This window comes from Pomacea canaliculata, linkage group LG12, assembly GCF_003073045.1.
Source record: "Pomacea canaliculata isolate SZHN2017 linkage group LG12, ASM307304v1, whole genome shotgun sequence".
Lineage (NCBI taxonomy): Eukaryota > Metazoa > Mollusca > Gastropoda > Architaenioglossa > Ampullariidae > Pomacea > Pomacea canaliculata.
Window position 1 is genome coordinate 6953294 of NC_037601.1, and position 18549 is coordinate 6971842.

At 46.3% G+C, this 18549-nt stretch overlaps 1 protein-coding gene across 4 annotated transcripts in view; it reads right to left on the reverse strand.

Annotated features, from left to right (window-relative positions):
- The window catches only part of LOC112576704 (protocadherin gamma-A5-like), a 68365-nt gene that overhangs the window by 20970 nt on the left and 28846 nt on the right, over positions 1-18549 (reverse strand). For 2 of the 4 annotated variants that reach the window (XM_025259360.1, XM_025259358.1), the window contains exon 4: positions 14860-16711. In XM_025259360.1, the coding sequence (XP_025115145.1) occupies positions 14860-16711 (1852 nt within the window). Of the gene's footprint in view, positions 1-14844; positions 16712-18549 lie in introns of all 4 variants that reach the window. The other 2 variants (XM_025259359.1, XM_025259357.1) reach the window with 1 other exon arrangement.

The following is an 18549-nucleotide window of genomic DNA, read 5'->3' on the forward strand; positions in this document are numbered from 1 at the left end:
TTTGATCAACATTTACTTCTCATGGCACTAACTTTTCCATGTGTGTTTATACAAGTATGTGTTTTATTTGCAAGAAGAGATGCTTCTGGGGAAAAATAGTGCGGCGTAATTCTCATCACGAAGTGAAGAGAGTTGGGCCAGAGAGAGGGCAATACAGGAGCGCAAAACAAAAAAAAAATGACAAAACAACAATTCTAACAAGGTCTCGAGAGATATAAAAAAAAAGACACGAAGAGGGCATGGTTTCCAGAAGTAACAAGATAATGCCGAAGCGGAACAGTCGGCCCAGAGGGACGAGGTCACACCGTTTCCTGACTGAAGTGCCAGGAACATGAGTAGCCACACACCAGGCCGCGAGCCCCGGTCCCTGGGTACCCAGGTTATTATCCAGCCATCGACTCCGCGGAGCCTTGGCGACGGAGTGTGACCGGCCTGCTCCGTATCTGATGTCACGTGGTGTCTCGTCTGGTTAGGCCTCAACCCTGTTCCTCACGACGCGGTTGAGCGAGAAAATTAGATAAGCAGGGAAGAAAGAAATTTGCATCGTCACAGCCTCGCTCTGGATTGTCCATCCCCATCGCTGGGTTTTCAATCACTTGCTTGGGAAAAAGCTTTCGCAGGAGAAGGTGTGTGTCTTTTTTTTTTTTTTTTTTTTTTTTTTTTTTTTTTGAGGTATGATGGGGAGGTTTGGAAACACATACACACTGCTTGATGTTGTTGATGTAGACAGGTGAAGAACATACACACACATGCGCAAAGTGGACTCGGTCATAAGTGATGAATACTTCATCGGGTTGACCAGAACATCCACACGTCTTTAATGGAGTGTCCTCGCGCTGCTTTTATGCCATCAAAATGTTTCACAGCTTACAGAACAGATCATGCCTCACACAGCAAACACAGTGTTCTGTACTTTTTTTTTTTAAATATGTGAACAAAAAAAGTCACGTGCAGTAGACCACTGTTAGTGGCAGAGGGAGGAGCGGCTGTTTAATTCATTACATCACTCCTACAGTTGGTGCACTGAGTGCATCTCCAGTCATCTGAAAGTATCATAACCTATGAAGCAGTCTGCATTTTGCAAAATAAAGGTCAGATATTGTCTGAGTAACTCGATGCCTCTTTTTCCAAACAAAACATCAAAATGACGAACTTCCAAAGAAATTTAAGTGGCAGTTGTGCCAAAAGGTGAGAGACTAAACTCTTCCTTTACTCTCTCATATTTCTCTGATTTTTCTCAATCGTATGCCACGGGAGCTTGGTGTTAAAACAAAAGGAATTCAAATTTTATTTTTATCAATTTTTTTTTTACACTTAATGATTTCTGTAAGTTTCAGAAAAAAATATCCATCCATTGAGCGATACTGTAACGATTCTCTAAAGAAAACAACTATTTCTTGTTGGCTGGCTGCGTGGAGCTATAATTTCACACCGAGACATGAATACTACTAATGACACTAAGTTTCAATAGTCGAGGGACTAATACACATCCTCTGGGATTTCTTTCCAGAGAAATTTGTCTCCGAGTCAGAATTTACAACCGCAGAAGCGTTTACAGCAAGGAAAATGATCAGGGATTGGTTACAGACTTGTGGTGTGTATATACAGTTATGTTTAGCCGGCTTTTTCTTTCTCTGGCCGCTCTGCCTCTCACTTTCTCCTCCAACCTCTGCCATACTTCTTCGAGACAGGGAAATGTTTACGTGCCGGAACTAGCAACTACAAGTGTAATTATGTCTACAGAAGGACGCCTACACATTTGTTTCTGGTGGAAAGGGGAGCAGTCTGCTGCTGGTATACTTCAAAAGACATATTCCACTCCTCTGCTTTAAAGCCAGCTTCCTTCAGTGCTCTCAGTAAACACTTGGAACTGCAGAAGGCCTTGCAATCTTGTACAGCTAAGGTCTCCTTAAATCAACTTGCACCGCTACCTGCAATATCCTGTCGGTGATATTGCAAATAAGTTGGACATTCTCTTCTTGTTGGTTGTTATTGAATCCAGACAAAAATGCGAATAATGTTAAAAAGAAAAAGTGATATATTGCCGTATCCAAGTCGTCTGGGAAAGCTCGTGGAGCTTTACTACAAAAAAACTGACTGCAATCAGTATTTTCCTGTCAAACAAACCAACCAGTCAACCAATCAAACAAGTCGTCGACATGGGAATCGACTATACCCGTCAACGAAGCCCACGTAGGAAGGAAACAAGTTGTAAAGTTTTAGAGAGACTTACAAAGTTCTCATTCACCACCTGTTGCCAACCCCCAAGTAACTCACAGTGACGAGGGTAACAGGAACAGAGATAAACAAACGACGATCTCTATGCTTATCTCTGATTTATTTCTCGTGAAACTGGAAGGAAATCGTTTTTTTAACCACTCAACAACGGAAACTCAATTGTGGAACCCACCACCATCGCTGACAATTGCGCCTGTGAGATTTACAATGTCTTTGATGTTAACGAAAAAAAAAAACTAATTTTAATCTTAAGCTCCCCTCACTCCAATATTGCTGTTGACACAACGCCTTTGGTTCTAGCTGTTCCCACTACAAACCAACACTTACTCCTAGTATTACCACAGCCATCTGTACTACCACCACGGTTACTCTCATCACTTTCATTTCGATTGTTCATTGTACTACCACCACTACCACAGTCAACACCACAACTTCTACTATTTATATCACCACAGACTCTGTACTCCTACATCAGGCTTTCTGAGGACGGACTTCCTGGTGTGTTGTGGTTTTTTTGGTGGTGGTGGTGGTGGTGGCGGTGGGGAAGGGTTGCAACAGCTCACATCATCACCACCTCCACCACCTCCTGCACACACAAGCGGAGGAGTGATAAGGAAAACCCACAGTTTTGCCGGCACCACAGCAACTCCGTCTCCCCCGTTGGCGTCTCGATGTAACGCTCTCATTCAGCGGAACAAATTGGCTGCCATGAGCCTCTAGCGGTGATGAGGAGGAGCCTGGGAAGGAGAAAAGAGAGGGTTGGGAGGGAGGAACAAGAGGTCTGCGGAGAAGGGATGGAGGTGGGCAGCAAAAGGCTGTGCTCTTCACACTCACACAGTCTAATCTGGTCTGGAAAGGTGCTGAAGCAGTCCTGATGCCAAAGGAGTACCAGGCAGGTGCTTAGATTAATGGCGCTTGAATAAGCTTCAGGGGAAAATGCTTTTCTCAAATCCTTCAAATGTTTGTAGGAAATCCTCTAGCGAGCTGTGGGCACGGATATCGTGTTCTTAGACATACCGAATTCCTCCTCGACGTGGAGGGAGACTACAAGGGATTGCAGACACGCACGTGCAGCTCCTGGCGAAATGCGTGATCTTTTGCCTGTCTGGTGAAGGGAGGAGAGATTGGAAAAACAAGATTATACCAGGGAAAAATTCTTGTTAGGAAAAGACAAAATCTATTTCTTCTGGAGAAACCAAAATTGAACATGACTATTTGCGAAGATCGGAAACACCTGATGCCAGAGAGAGGAGCCTGGCCGTCATTTCGTTCGCACGCACATAAAATCATGCATCGGTTGCTTCCAATGAGTCATCTTCATTGTTCTGCAAACTCCAGTCGAGACTCGCAAGTCAATAGACCTTATAGAATGGGTCTTGTGATCGCTCTGAGACCATAATTTGTCTTTATTTCTGTTTACGAGCTACATTTCTTTAGAAGTATCTTCATTCTTGGTTCAATTCTTGCGGCCACCGAGTAACTCATTAATAGATATTGTCGTCTAGATATCTGAGATGATTTTAATTTATTTCTTTCATTTTTCCTGACTAGTTTTTCTCCATAAAAACTTACCTGCGAATAACAAAATCGGTGCCTTTTTTATTTTCATCTTGTCCATCTCTATCCTAGAATGATGTGGCGGTCAGGACTCTCCTTTTCAATGATCAGACTGAAGGTTAGAGAATAGAATATCGACGATGAATTCGATAAGATCGCATAAGAAAACGACAAGAACAGCTCGATGGCTGACAAACACAAGAACTGTCCAAACAACAGGAATCTGCCAATGACTGCCAACTACAAGAAATGTCCACACGACACGATTCTCCCATGGATGACCAAAACGAATTATCCCAACCACCGAGAGACTCAATGACTGACAAACAAGAATTATCTTAAACGACAGGAGATTCCCACTGACTGACAAACACAATAATTGTCCAAAGAACCAGAGAATGACTGGTCTTTTCCAGACAAAATAACCCCTAAAGAGACATAAAAAGATAGGGGGTGACATCTATAAACTGTAACGACTGGTAGACAATGTCTTTAGATGCTCGCAAGAGTAAGAGAGTGGAGTCTACTTGGCTCTGGGTAGTTGTAGCCATCATCCATACAACCACAGCCAGACAAGGCAGCGGAACCCCTGTAATATGCCATACGGCAATGAAACCCCTTGGGGTGCAGACATATGTTTTGCTGTCGAAACTTCGGGAGGGGGAGGAGATTTACAGGTCAAGGGAGAGAAGGTCTGCAAGGCGAAGAGCGTGGAAAGATTTGTGGAAGGGGAACGCGCGAAGAAGCGATCTGGAACACATGGAGGAAAAACAGTTTTCTTTCCACGCCATCTTTTTTTATTTGATAATTTTTTTTTTTTTTTTTTTTTTTGCATCCCCCCCAAATGGAGCTCCAAGCCTGCTGGTGGATGGCTGGCGCCACGGAGCGGCTCGCTTTGTAGAGCTTGAGAGATCTGTAGAACTCGTTTGTGCGGATCCCCTGTGTTATTATTTCTACCTCCCACCTCTAGCCATCAATCTCACTCAGTTCATGTTTTCACGCGAATCGCACGTGTGGAAATTCCGACGGCGGCCCCCAAGCTGCGGCTGGTGCTGGTGGTGCTGGTGGTGCGTTGGTCTGGCAGAAGACTAGGGACGGTAACTCTCGCGATGCTGCCCCCTGATTGCCTTCGTTTGTCAACGGCCAACGAGCGACGACAAGAGGGAGGGACTCGTACTCCACGAGGTGTGAATGAGCTCTCTAGCGTCCGGTCTCGCTACACGAGGGCGCTACTTCGTGATCACCTCTGCTTTTGTCTGCTGGTGCTTTCTTTTCTTTCTTTCATTTTTTTATCTTCCCTTTCATTGCCTTCTTTTTTGTTTTATCGTTCCTTTCATAGCCTTGTTTCTTTTTCTTCTTACTTCTTTCTTATAACACCGTGCCCGAAAACTGAATAAACACAAACTGATTTGCGCTACGAGAATATATTTCTCTTTTTTCATTTTTCATTCTCTCGTTCTCCAAGCGCTACACATATGCTTTAATACAGAAACATGATAACGGGTTCCTCCACTACATAAAAATTATCAGACTGCATCATAAATCCATTTTAGTGAACCCAATGCCTGCATATTCATGCCCACTCCGCACAACATTAAATCGTATTGCTTCGTAAAAGATTCATATACTGCCCTTACATCATATAGCTTTCAGTCTCAGTGACAGTGTATAAGGCCATTTCCAACCCCCGTGTCTGCACACACCCACACACAAGGACAGAGAGAGAAAATACATTCCTTTTTCTCTCTCTTTCTTTCTCTCACACTCTCTTTGAAGCTCTCTCTCTCTCTCTCACATACACACACAAGGACAGAGAGAGAAAGTAGATTCCTCCCTCTTTCTTTCTCTCATACTCTCTTTGAAGTTCTCTCTCTCTCACAAGACTAAATGAAAGCTTTCCTGTTCCTACTTCTCTACTCGTCTGTTAAACGAAAGTCACGTGTCTCATTAGACCCTATGTCGTGCATCTTCATCTTAAAATGGCTGCTCGACGATACTGACGTCACAGCATCCGCTTCAAAGGAAGTCCTAGTCTAAAGATCCTGTCATGCGCACACAGCAGGTACTATGCTTAAAATGACTGCGTGGGCAAATGGTGAGCTGGTGGTCCAGGGCCACAGTGCAAGTCTAGTCCTGAGCCTGGACCTGTTGAAATACTAATACATGGCTATTGTGACTGAGCTAACTAGCTATTGTCCTGGGCTGCTTGTCAAAATTAAATATTCACAAGTGTAAACAATCTCAAATGTAGCTCCATCATAACCGGTGAACAAATGAACTGCCAAAGTAAATCTGAGCATCTCTTCATGCATCTGAGCAGTCTTCTTTACTCTCCAGTCAAGCTTATGGACAACAACAATAGTCGTTGCTATCCACACACTTTGTCAACTCTTCGCGGCTATAAACCAGTCTCATCTCATTGTCCTTTCAACAAGAAAATCAGCTTTATCTTTTCCTTTCGTGGCTATTCACCTGACACTATCCAGAGAGAAACAAAAGGTCTTCCACTCCTCTCACAAGTTCATGCTCAACGAAGCGCCCTTTCGTAGCCCCAAACATTTATCAAACAAAGTCAATAAAAAAAATCTGTAATCGATGTTAGCATCCACCATCATCAAGTCAGTTGGTGCTGAAGCCCACAGGAACACGACAACCACACGAGACAGTCAATAACGCTCGCGATAACCTCTTGGTACAACAGGGGTCATCCTCCTCTGTCCTGGAGAGGGTCTGGGCCTGCAGCCATGGACCCTCGGTAAAGTGGTAGCAAAGGACTGGAACCAAGGCACAGGGGCTCGAGGACCTAACGAACCTAGACCACGAAAATGGGAAATGTCTAATGTTTACTCCAACCATAAGTTTCTATGTCTCCTGGATTTCTGTCTCAGGTCACGTGATGGAAGAAGTTCATGCTCAACGCTCAAAATACACTTTTCTTTGAACTTCAACTCCTTTCAGCAGATGTCTCTTCACAACAAGACCCTTGTCTCAAATTCAGTGTCTGTTTTTGACTTTCTTAAGATTACTTTCTTGAGAGACTTGAGACATTTTTTTTATTCACTCAGTGCCCTAGGGAGTAGATAGCTATCCACCAATATTACCCTCCCCAACTCCTTGTCTGTAAGTATGCCCCCAAGAGACAGCGCGATATTACGCACGCATTCATGATGAAGATGACCGCCGGAGGAAATACACAACTGAATGAAGAGAAGGTGGAGGCAAAATAGTATCCCCGACCTCCTTTCTGTTGAGTTTGAGGCTAGTGGACCAGCCGGGGAAGATGCGTGGGGGTCCCGGTGCTGGCTGGCGGGACGACTCTTGGGAGGAGCGTGAAAGTGCGTGAACCCGTCTGAGGTCTTGACAGCACGTGCAAGATGAGCACGTGCTGGGCCTCAGTGCCATGGTGCCAAACGCGTCGGCAGGCGTCCCCAGTGGATGACCTCTCGCGAGGAAGTGTGAGAATCGCGCGGCTGTTGGCACTCCCACGGTGCCCAAACCTGAACTTTACTACCAGCGGCCATCCACACCGAGACCCACACCAGAAGTTGATGTTGGTGGACGTACAGCATCCAACCTCACTGGTGTCGCTCTGATGATTGAGTAGCACCAGAGAAGACTCACTTGCTGGTTATGCTGAGTAAAGATCACTGACAAGTTATATCCCATGACTAATCCTCAAACTGTTCAAAATGGCTGGAAACGCTCTTAACGGACTTCATATAAGTGGTGAAAAAAAAAAGAAAAGCCAGTAAATATTATCTAATAAATTCACGTTTATAGTGCATCTCCAGGCTAGTAGAGGCGAGCTCTGGGTACTTGATTTAGTGATGAATACATATCCCTCGATTTATGTACCTAACGTCTTCATAAAACAAAATAACCGTCCGAAGATATAATGTTCGTAAATCTCGGGATGACTGAAGCTGCGGATTCTGAACCATCCTTCAGAAGGTGTGCTTACAGTTCATCTTTATATTAGCTGAAAATTCTTTTTAACTTTTTATGTAATACTCTCTGAGTAGTTTGTCCTGTGCAATCAACGTTTATCGGGTGTGCCATGGAAATACATCTTTAAGCTAGGGTTCACCAGGACCTGTCGCACCTTTCAATTCATTATTTGTAGTCCTTCCTACTAAAAGAAAGCTCACAGTCCGTGCCACTCAAACTCACTGGAAACACAAGACAGAAATTCCAAGTGACAACCTGTGACAGCCCCAATGGTATTAAAATTAGATGACAGATGCCGAGGGCAAAGACCAATCCAAAACGTTTTTTCTTCTTCATTCATTCCGAAAAGATTTTCGGGAAAGGGGGAATAAATAAGGAGGAAAAATAAGGCAGTCCGTGAATCTCTAGGCATTCGAGAACAAGAAATCGGTTTGTGTATCTTCCTTTTGCCATTTCCCCCGGCTACGTAAAACATGTGCGTTTGCGGCCATGATTGATCTTCCTCAGGACCGGCCACTTCATCCTTGTCGCACTTCTGGAAACAGCATTATTTCCCCTCTCTTCTACATGTACATCTTTGTAGTCACTTTTCTATTTTGTTCCGTTTTAAACAAACTGTTTGCTGGGCTTCTCAAAGGGGTTGTGCGGTATGAAGTCCGCCATTCGCAGACCAGAGACATCGTGAGAAATGTGCGAGGACCGGAGTCTACATCCGGGAATTAATTGTAAGAAATGCCTGGACCTTAATGCACTTATTCAGTACAATGAATTCATTGACTCCTGAATGAGTTTTTTTTTTTTTCTCAAATGCCGGATAATAATGAGAATTTTGTCAAAGAGGGCGTCAGGGGATCCAGAAGGGGACTGAATCGACGCTGAAGAGAGATAACCGCCGCGTCTCGATAAACCAAGGAACAGTTGTCATTTGTTATCTATGATGAACCATTATTACTTCTTTTTTGTAAATAGTAAAGAACTCCCTCTATTTCTATAATTATGATTGTAAATTTTTCTAACTTGTCTTTTCTTTGCGTCTTTTCTCCCGAGATCAGATAATACAAAGCGATGAAACTTTTCTTAACCGCAAGGGTGGGTAAAGTTAGGAGATGAAAGCAACAATAGAAGAAGGGGGTAGGGGGGAATCGGAGGGGAGAAGTAGTAGGATGAAGGAAAGTGTTGACTGACAAATGGGCTCGCCTTCACGGCACAGGGAAAGGGGGTGGGAGTTCCGTAGATGACGGGATCCCTCGACACTAGGACTCAGAAGACGAATGTGTTTATTGACTTTCTTTTACACGGAAACCCTTTTTTTGCTCCCTTGCCATGGGTGACTGATTACCTTGCCGGTGGGAGGAAAAGCCTCTGTTAGCACAATGGGTCGGGAGGGGGAGACAGAAAACCACACCACAAACCTCCAGTCCCCTCCTCATCCACTCCCCCTCCCTCTACCCTCCCTCGCTTCACAAGCCCTCCTCCATCGCCCACTCTCTACAAATCGCCGAGGATTTCAGATGATTACACAGGATGAGTGTTGTCGTTCTCCGGTGACTGATCGTCTGCAAAAATGCAAACTCAATCTTCTTAGAAAGAGAAAGGGTAGGTGAGGGGAAGAGAAAAAAAAGGACAGGAGATTTTTGGTAACGCCTGCAGCTTCCTAACCTACTCGCGTCGCGTTAACGAGCTTCGACAACCGCTTTCAAGGTAATGAGAATATTTTGTAACCAGAAAAAAGTCTTGTCATGAGAGAGACATAAAAACCAGTGCATTTTGCTTTCTTCCCACCAAAGATCTTTCGAGGGAAAGCCCAATATTTCAGCTGTTGTTCCAGACCCGACAAGGGGTTTGGAATTGAGGAGAGAGTGTTTTAACTTTACCCCCAACGCCTGAACACAAGCAGCTTCAATTTACGAAATTTATTATTTTTAATTTTTTTAAAGAACTATGGCTAAACTCCCAGTTTTCGCAAAAGCAATTATGTATGTTTCTAGATGTATCTTCATTCCGCATCGGTTCAGGATGTAGCTACTGTGAGACGAATTCACTCTTTGTAAATAAGTTGTACGTCTGTTTACTCTGGTAAGTGTAATCGGAAAAGTAAACATTGACTAAGTTATCGTAAATGGTAATTATTGCACAACTATAAAAACTGAAGGTATTGTGAAAAATATAGACAATAAAAAAGCGCGTGCCGGGCACCGTAATTTAGAGAATATACAAATAAACAAAACATTCTGTGAAATAAACAATATAAACAAGCGATACGGTGCGTAGCAGTCTAGAGTATATTAACAATAAAGACTATACAAAATAAACAATATACATATCCACACATTGAATAACAGTTACAAGGACAGCACAGAGATGTTAGATTTCCGTCTCCTGGCAACCAGTGACGTCACTAGTGTATAATGCATTGTCCGATACCTCGTAGAGGGAGAGAGAAGAGAGGTTTGCATGCACACGTGGACACTTTCCAGCCCTAAAAATGTTCCCAATGATGGAGGAAGCCCTCGCTTTGATCGAAGGCAAAGAACTAGAGAGCTTGCAAATTTTCAATGATGTTTTGCGATGGTGTTGTTGTTGTTTTGTTTTTTTTTTTCTTCGGGAAGGGGGGGGGGGATATAATATTAAAAGTTGTTGAAGGATGCGACACTCTCTCTCTCTCCTCCTCCTCCTCCCTCAGAAGTGCAACATGACAGCTCGACAAGTGGAGTAGGGCGCGGTCGGCTAACAACTCATTTCCGGTGACATTCCGCGGTGGCCGCTATCATGCGAGCTCTCTTGTCTTCGCTTCGCTCGTGAGCAAACCAGAAACAAAAATAAAATTAAAAAAAAGTGGCATAACCACTTCCATGAACGGCTCGACGCCTGTGTGCCAGAGTGTGTGATCAATCCCGTGATCAAAGAACCTGTGCAGTCGAGCGCTGGCGCGAAGGGGACAAGCCTCACCGGCAGTGACGTTTCCAGCGCCTGTGTGACGTAACGGACCCAAAGGTTAAGCTGCGCCTTCTCGAGAGGCTCTTTATGCAACAGGCAGCAATCCGCGTCTGATTTCATGTGTTTACAGACACAAGAGCCATGTTCCAGCTCGTGCAATCCAGGCAGAAAATTACATCAAGCACTTGGTAGCTTTCGATGATTTCTATCATCGGTGGACGGATGGATGACGTCACGAACTACGGCCATCGCCAGAACAACTGCCAAACTAGAAATGACAAGAATCATCAGATCATTATCTAAAAACTCAAAGAAATTAGTTTTTAAAGTAGTCGGATCACACTTCTGAGACATTTCTGTTGCTGTTTCTTCTCTGTTGTCGCTCGCTTCCGTTTCGAATGGCGGCGCTGTCAGCCATGTTCCTCCAATGGCGCATATTTCAAAGACGCTTAGTCTTATTTACTGCTTGCCTCCCAACATCCCTGAAGGCGCAGCACCCAGTGATTTACGTTTTACTAACCCTGTAAATAACTCAGAGTTACTGTCGACAGTCCCTGATGTGTGTGCTGCGGGCGATAACTCCAGCTAACCTATCAGAGAAGAGTTACCTCAGCTACCAATGAAGGACCTTAGTCAAAACCTCTTTTACCGCCACGTTGATCGACAAACTAAGTGTAATACACCAATGTAGCAACAAATAGTTCACAGTCTGCAGGGTTGTGGTCCCTACCTGAACTATTCCACACACAAAATAACTGTCTCCACTTCTAGAGAGGTCAGGGATGACGCAAGACCGGTAATTATCTTGCTTTCAATCTCACGGCTGTTTCCGATTTATTATTTTTCTGTCAACATAAAAACATCGCTCGCCGTTGACAACGGAGTTCAATACAACTGCTAGTGTGTGGTGCGAGTACAGGGGAAGTCTTGTCAATTGGCATCATTAAGGGTAGGGTACAGAATGCATGCGATGTAACAGGGTACAACAACCGTTGTGATGGGGAAAAGGGCAGAGTATGCATGGGGAAGGAAGGGAGGAGATAATTGATGCAGGAGAAAGAAAGAGACTTACAAGTTCTTGCAGTCACGCACGTTTTCTCTACACCAAGTCATGGAAACAAACCTTTTCTCGATCGAAGAAAGAAAGTAGTCGAGTATGTGTTTTTATTTTTTCTTTCTTTCTCTCTCGCGTGCTTACTCGCTCCATCTCCCGTTGAAAATGACAGAAAATGATTGCGCCTCATCGATATCGACTGGACTTCAATTTCACGCCGCAAACTACGAGATAATCGTTTCGCTCTGAATATTAAGGTCCACCTGCAGCCGGATCTCACTCTCAGACAAGTGCAGACAGCGCACTACCTCCATGACTATATAATAGACGACATTTTCTCCTTCCTTCTCCTTCTTTGTGAAGCTAGAAAAACTTTCCTGCAACCACACTAACAGTCAGACTCACAGGAACACACTCGCACAGACGAACGGAAGGATGGGTTTAAACAGACAGACAAGCAACCAGGGAGAAAAAAATGACAGACAAAACGACACACAGACAGACATACAAACGAAAACGCGAGGATGGAAGATGGATAGATAAAAAAGCGGTCAAAAAAGCAACCTAGTAAATAAACTTGAAAACTTTTAATTCTCTTAGGTTTTTGCATTAATTTTAAGCTAACTAAAGAACAAAAAAAAGAAAAAAAAATGATAGCAATTTTCAAAAGAAGCGGCTTTGATGTTGGTTTGAGTTCTATCCTATAAATAGCAGCGAAAAAAAAGCAAGATTCGAAATCTTTTATCGAACAGGCAAGGTCGGCAATGCTATATCCTTCACTTTTTCCCCAGTGCATTAGTCGGGTTTTGCCAGGGGTCATTCCTCTCCTTGTGGCAACACCCCGAATACAATGGCCCGGCCAAATTGCTGCTGTAAGTTTGCTTTAATGGTAGGTCGGGATTTGCACCCCGGCAACGAGAACTCGAGTGAAGTCCTCAGATTCGTGGTTCATTTTATGGGGCCTCAGATTGTAAAATCAAGATAAGTGCATTCAAATGTTCTCTATCATTTTATTTATTTACGTGTTTGCTTATTTATTTATTTATTGATTACTCACACAAATCACACCCAACACGAGTTCATTGGATATTCTAGACGAATTGTGTTCGCCAAGTAGGTGTTTGTCCTTTTGAAAGGGAGTTGGCTTACTGGACAGAGTACAATAGCCTGCGAATAGAATTGTGTTCAATGGAGACAGAGTGCCGAGAGAAACCTTTCATTGCAAAAGCGAGTTTATAAAATATAAAATTAGTTTCTGGATCCTGCCAACCACCTATGAATCCACTGGTCTGATGCTAGTGACGCCATCTTTGCCTGCAACATCCAGTGAAGAAGCTCTGAGTGTCCTGCAGGTCAGTTGACTCTGTCCATGTTGGTATTCTCATTGTCCCACGTGGAGAGGTTACTCACCCTGTATTCTCTTTCTCTGCCCCTTTTATTTGGAATGACCTGTCTCCTACAGTGTGTGTGTGTGTGATATCCTTCTCTGTCATCCAGCATCATCACTCGTATCTTGCAAAGACCATTGAGCTTGCCTCTGTGTGGTGGAAATGGCTGCTGTTGTAGTAGAAAGATGCAGGAGCTGGGCGGGAGTCGAACTGCCTCTAGCAAAGTTCAAAGCAGGTGAAGCGTGAAGAACGTGCGAAGCTGGTGGCGTCAGCAGACCGTGACTAGGGGTGAGCGAGGAACACACGCCAGGCACTGAGGCGATGTGCTCGTGTTCGTGACGGTTGCCACTGGAGACTGGATCCCCGTGGACGCCATTATACGAGCTCGCATTAGCCGCGTGATTCCGGCAGACCCCCAGACTGCATCCATTTCCGTTGTGACCTCCCTTTAGGCCAACAGAACCTGCCTATCATCCATCTCGCCAACTCTTTGAAGTAGACGTTGTAGACCATCAACCCTCACCCTCCACACTCCCACAACCCTCTTTTGCAACTCTTTCCCCTCGTTACTGTCGGATATAGAGCAACAGCGTTCACGACTGACCTATGACCTGGCAAAAAAGGGTATGCCCTGAGAGGGCGAAACCGTCCGCAGAGGAGAAGGAACAAACGGTTGGTGACCTCAAGAAGTTTCGTTCGCTGTTCCACGACATGAAGAGACTCTGACATCAGACTTGACGGCGAGGTAAGCCTCGAGCTGAGAGCTTTACGTATTTATTCGGTTTACTCCCTCCTTTCATGTTGTTTTGTCCTTACCTCCCTTATACCCTTTCAGCCTGGCCACAACATAAACCGCCATGTTGTTGGCAGCGGAAGTGACACACTATTGTCTTGTGCACAAGGGAGATGATCGCGCATCTAATTAGTTAGAGTGGTCGACACTTTGATCATGGCGCTGGCATCAAGGGGCTTTGGTGGCTACGAAAACTGAACAGGCCTCTGGTATTTTCACGTTTGGTGGGGGGAAATGAAGTCTCCAGAGGAACTTTTTCTGGCCGTTTTTTTTGCCCATCCGGGCACATTGCAACTCAAGGAATCATCCCGCAGAAATATCCGCCTTTTGCTGACATAGCCCAGACGAGCGAAAATCGTCTCCACAATGCATGAGTCAGTAAATGGAAAATTAATATTTTATCGCCACTTCTTCCATGCTCGATGCGTAATCCGATTCTGAAAGCAGCCCTGGGAGAAAAAGCTTTCATACTGACACAATGAGCAGAAAACAACACTGGAAATGGAAGGTCCACTCGGATATTTGGAGAGATATGGACACCGGGGGAGAAAATAAAACGCACTCGACTTACTTTCGTCGACGAGTGATAAAGAAAGCCAAGCGGGAAGGAAGAAGGAGGGGGGAAGAAAAAAAGTTATCAGAGGAGAAAACGTAAGGAGATAATTGACACCAAGAAAACAACACGTGGAAAGCCACTTCATCATTGAATGCAAATAAAAATAGTCGAGAGCAACACGACAAAACGCTGAATGCATTAATAATCAAGCCATGGTGTGGACCCTGCAAGGTCTTCTTTTGTCTGGACACACAATGATCGCAATGTGTTTGTGTGCGTGTGTGCGCATGCGCCAGTGTCACCCCGCTGATAAGTTAGTAAAATGATTTAATAAAAACTTAATTAGGATTAGTGAAAAAACGTGGATACGTACATAGTATGTACTCACAGACTTGTCGGGCAAGCTGTCGTCTTCAAAGCCTGCTTCCTTGCCCGACCCCTGATTGCCGTCGTGCCCTTTGGTCATGGTGGTGTCCGGCGAGGTGTTGATGACGACCAGGGCGCTGTCCAGCTCCACAGCAGCTTTCTCGCTGACAGGCTTGACGTCATGTCGCTCAGAGTACTTCCGGCGCTGCTGGTCGGCGCGGCGGATAACTACAATGGTGACGATGACGGCTACAGTGATGACGCCGGTGACGCAGCCGAGGATGATGACGATGAGCAGATGCTCCATACGCTCACGCTGCGGAGGTCCGTCCGAGGCATTGGCGGCGAAAACCATGAGGTCAAAGGACGCGTTGCTGGCCCGCGGTGGCATCCCGGAGTCTGTCACTACCACAGTCACCCGGTGCTGACCCACGTCTTTGAAGTTCAAGGCCCTAGACAAGGTCAATACCCCGTTCTCACCGTTGATGCGCACGAAGGGTGTGGCCTTTGCCAAGTGAAAGTGCAGCTGGGATACCCCCGGGTGGTCTATGTCGCGTGCCACTACCACCAGCAGTGTCGAGCCCGGCTTGGTGTCGGTGGCTAGCGCCAGCGCCGAGATGTTGGTGGGATCCGGGACGATGATTTGCGGGGCGTTATCGTTCACGTCGTCGACGATGAGGGTGACCCTGGCAGAACCGGTTCTGGCGGGCTTTCCGTTATCCGTAGCCAAGACCAGAAGACGGTACTGGGCCGTCTGCTCGTGGTCCAGCTTCCGCTCAAGTGTCAATGTACCGTCGGAGGAGACGGCGATGGGGATGGTGTTGTCAAGCGGACTGTAGAAGGCTGATTCCTGAGGGTTCTCCCAGGCCAGCGCGTACGTCACCCTTCCGTTGTCCCCACTGTCCGTGTCGTCAGCCGTCACCTTCCCGACAGCCATGCCCACGACGCTGTTCTCCATCACCCTAATCTCGTAACCTTTCTGCTGGAACTTGGGGGTCACGTCATTCACGTCCTGCACCGTCAGGATGACCGTGGCGGTTGCGCGCCGCTTGGGGTTGCCGTTGTCCGTGGCGAGGACCTCGAAGGTCACCTGGTGGTCGCGTTCGTGATCAAAGGAGCGCGTGGCAATGATGTAGCCGTTGTTGTCGATGATAACGCCGGCGTCGCCGTTGCTGGAAGCCACAGAGTAGTCGATCTTGGCATTGTCACCGACATCGGGGTCGTGGGCTGCCACTCTCGTGATCTGTAGACCGATTTCGTTGTTTTCCACTATGCTGGCGTAGTAGACGTCGCTGTCGAAGCGCGGGGGATTGTCGTTGACGTCGACGACATGGACGGTAAACTGTAGACTGGTGCTGAGAGGTGGGGAGCCCGCGTCCCGGCACGTGACTGTCACGTTGTGCGTGGCTTGCTTCTCGCGGTCCAGTGCCTGAATGACGATGACTTTGTACTGGTCCACGTCCAGGGCCTGCAGCTCCATGGCCTCGCTGATGACGGAGCAGCGCACCAGCCCCTGCAGTCCCTGGTCCGGGTCCACCACCCGCACGTGCGCCACCACAGTGCCAGGCTGCGCGTACTCCGATACAAAACCTTCAAACAGCAACGTCAGGATGGCCCTCGGCCGCGTGTTGCCGCTGTCTGCGACATGGACCTCCACCACGGCCTCGCCCACCAGGGCCGGGTGCCCTCCGTCCGAACACTCCACCGTCATCTGGAATGACCTCCCCTGGATCTCCGACAAGGGCGCGATGACTCGCAGCTGCCCGCTGCTGGCGTTGAGGTGAAAGTACCGCGTCACTTCCGGCTGCATTAAGGGACTGAAGCGAAACATCTTCTGTCCGTTGGCGGTTCGATCTGCGTCAGTGGTGTTAAACCTGCAATAACAAATATGTCGTGTTGGCAAGATGGCGCGTGTTGACAAGAACTGGCAGGAGACAGAGATTTGCGTTTTGACAAACTGGTTTTTTTTTCTCTCATGGTTAAAAGACAAAATGTCTCGAGATGTCACTGAGCTCAGTAAATATTTCATCAAGCATTGTTAGTATTTTAGTCTTCATTTCAGTAATATGCCTGTCTGCTTGTCTGTCTGTCTGTCTGTCTTTGGAAGCTTGTCTCTGTCTGTCTCTGTCTGTCTCTCTGTCTCTCGTTAACAAGTTCACAACACCCAGAGCGCAAGACATAGCCATAAACATAAAACTGCTTTCACAATACAGCAGTTGATGCGATTATTCCATCGATTGGAGTATCCTGGGCATGTCCTGAAACAGACGGTTAAAAGGTCATTTCCTGTCACGGGACGCAATATCGGAGGTACCCAAATCTCACCTCCGATTTTTCATCAGTTTTTGACGTCGTTACCTCTCCAACTGTCGACGTCGCCATGCACATCGTTACGTCCTCTGCCGACTATCAGCCGAGCCTCGATGTCAGCCAGTTCATTGGCATTAGTGATTATAGCCTTTCATGCCTTCCGCCGAGCTGCTGCAGCCGAAGACAAGACACTAACATCGCTGCGATGACAGTTTGAGGATTCGATGCAAAAACTGTATCTTCGTGCGCGAGCGTGTGTGTGTGTGTGAGTGCGTGTGTGTGAGAGAGAGAGAGAGAGTGCGCATGCGCGGGCGCCTTCATTTCTTCTCCATCTCGTCTTTATGCTTTTGTTTTTATTTCCTCTTTTCGTGAGATTTGTTTTTCAATTTCTTGCTATTGCAGTTTGGGATGATGAGACCTGTTGAATCCGAGTTAGCAATAAACATCTCGCTAAGAAAGAAAAAGAAACAAGAACTAGAACAAGTCGCTCGATTTTAGCATTTCTATGTCCCATGTGAACACGGAGATGATGTTGCATGCAAGTATGCGGATGGACGGACGGACTGGCGAACGGACAGAAAGACACAGATGTGGTGTCCACGGACATTTTTTCTCAGACTTAGCAATGCATGTGTAACCGTGACTTTATTTTCCATGTTTGTTGAAAATCTTCAGCTAACGCCAGGTCTCGTTATTATCCACCCACCCCATTCCCACCCCACCCACACCCAAAGCTACGTTTTTCCAGAAACAAGCTCCCGGCTTCGTCATCCCTGTTTATGCAGGAAATATGCACGAAGCTGTCCTCGCATGGATTCCTAGTGACCTGAGGGACTAACAGGTTTCCATAGCAACAGACATGAAGCATGATTGCTTGATCCTATTGTCTCCACCATCTCACTGTCAATAAGCTATCGACGTTTGACAACAGGCCCACCCAGCCCACGCCGAGATGAAACCCGACTATCCCAAGCAACTAGTAGATCAGGGTAGGATAACCCCGACTATCCCAAGCAGCTAGGGGATGAGAATAGGATAGCTGGGCAAGACTGCGTCTGGTTGGAGAATTTTCCCACCAGGAAGCAGATCCTCCTCCTCGTCCTCCTCCTCCTCCTCCTCCTCCCTCCCGGAGGGTCTGCATGGGGCGGACACAGTCTGGTCATGGAAGCGACAATTCCAAAATGCGTCCCTCAAGGCCCGATGTTTTTAATTGCGACAACGGTCTGGCCGGATATCCAGGCAACACACTGAGACAATGCAGTGGCGTGGGCCGGCCATGCAGCCATCAAGCCAAGGGAGATTAATCAGTCGGCTTGCTCCCCCTGTCAGCTTACTGTTGTCGTTGTGTGCTGGGCATTGGCATACCTGTTTGCTCACTTCCGCTTGGGTGGCTTTAAGGCTC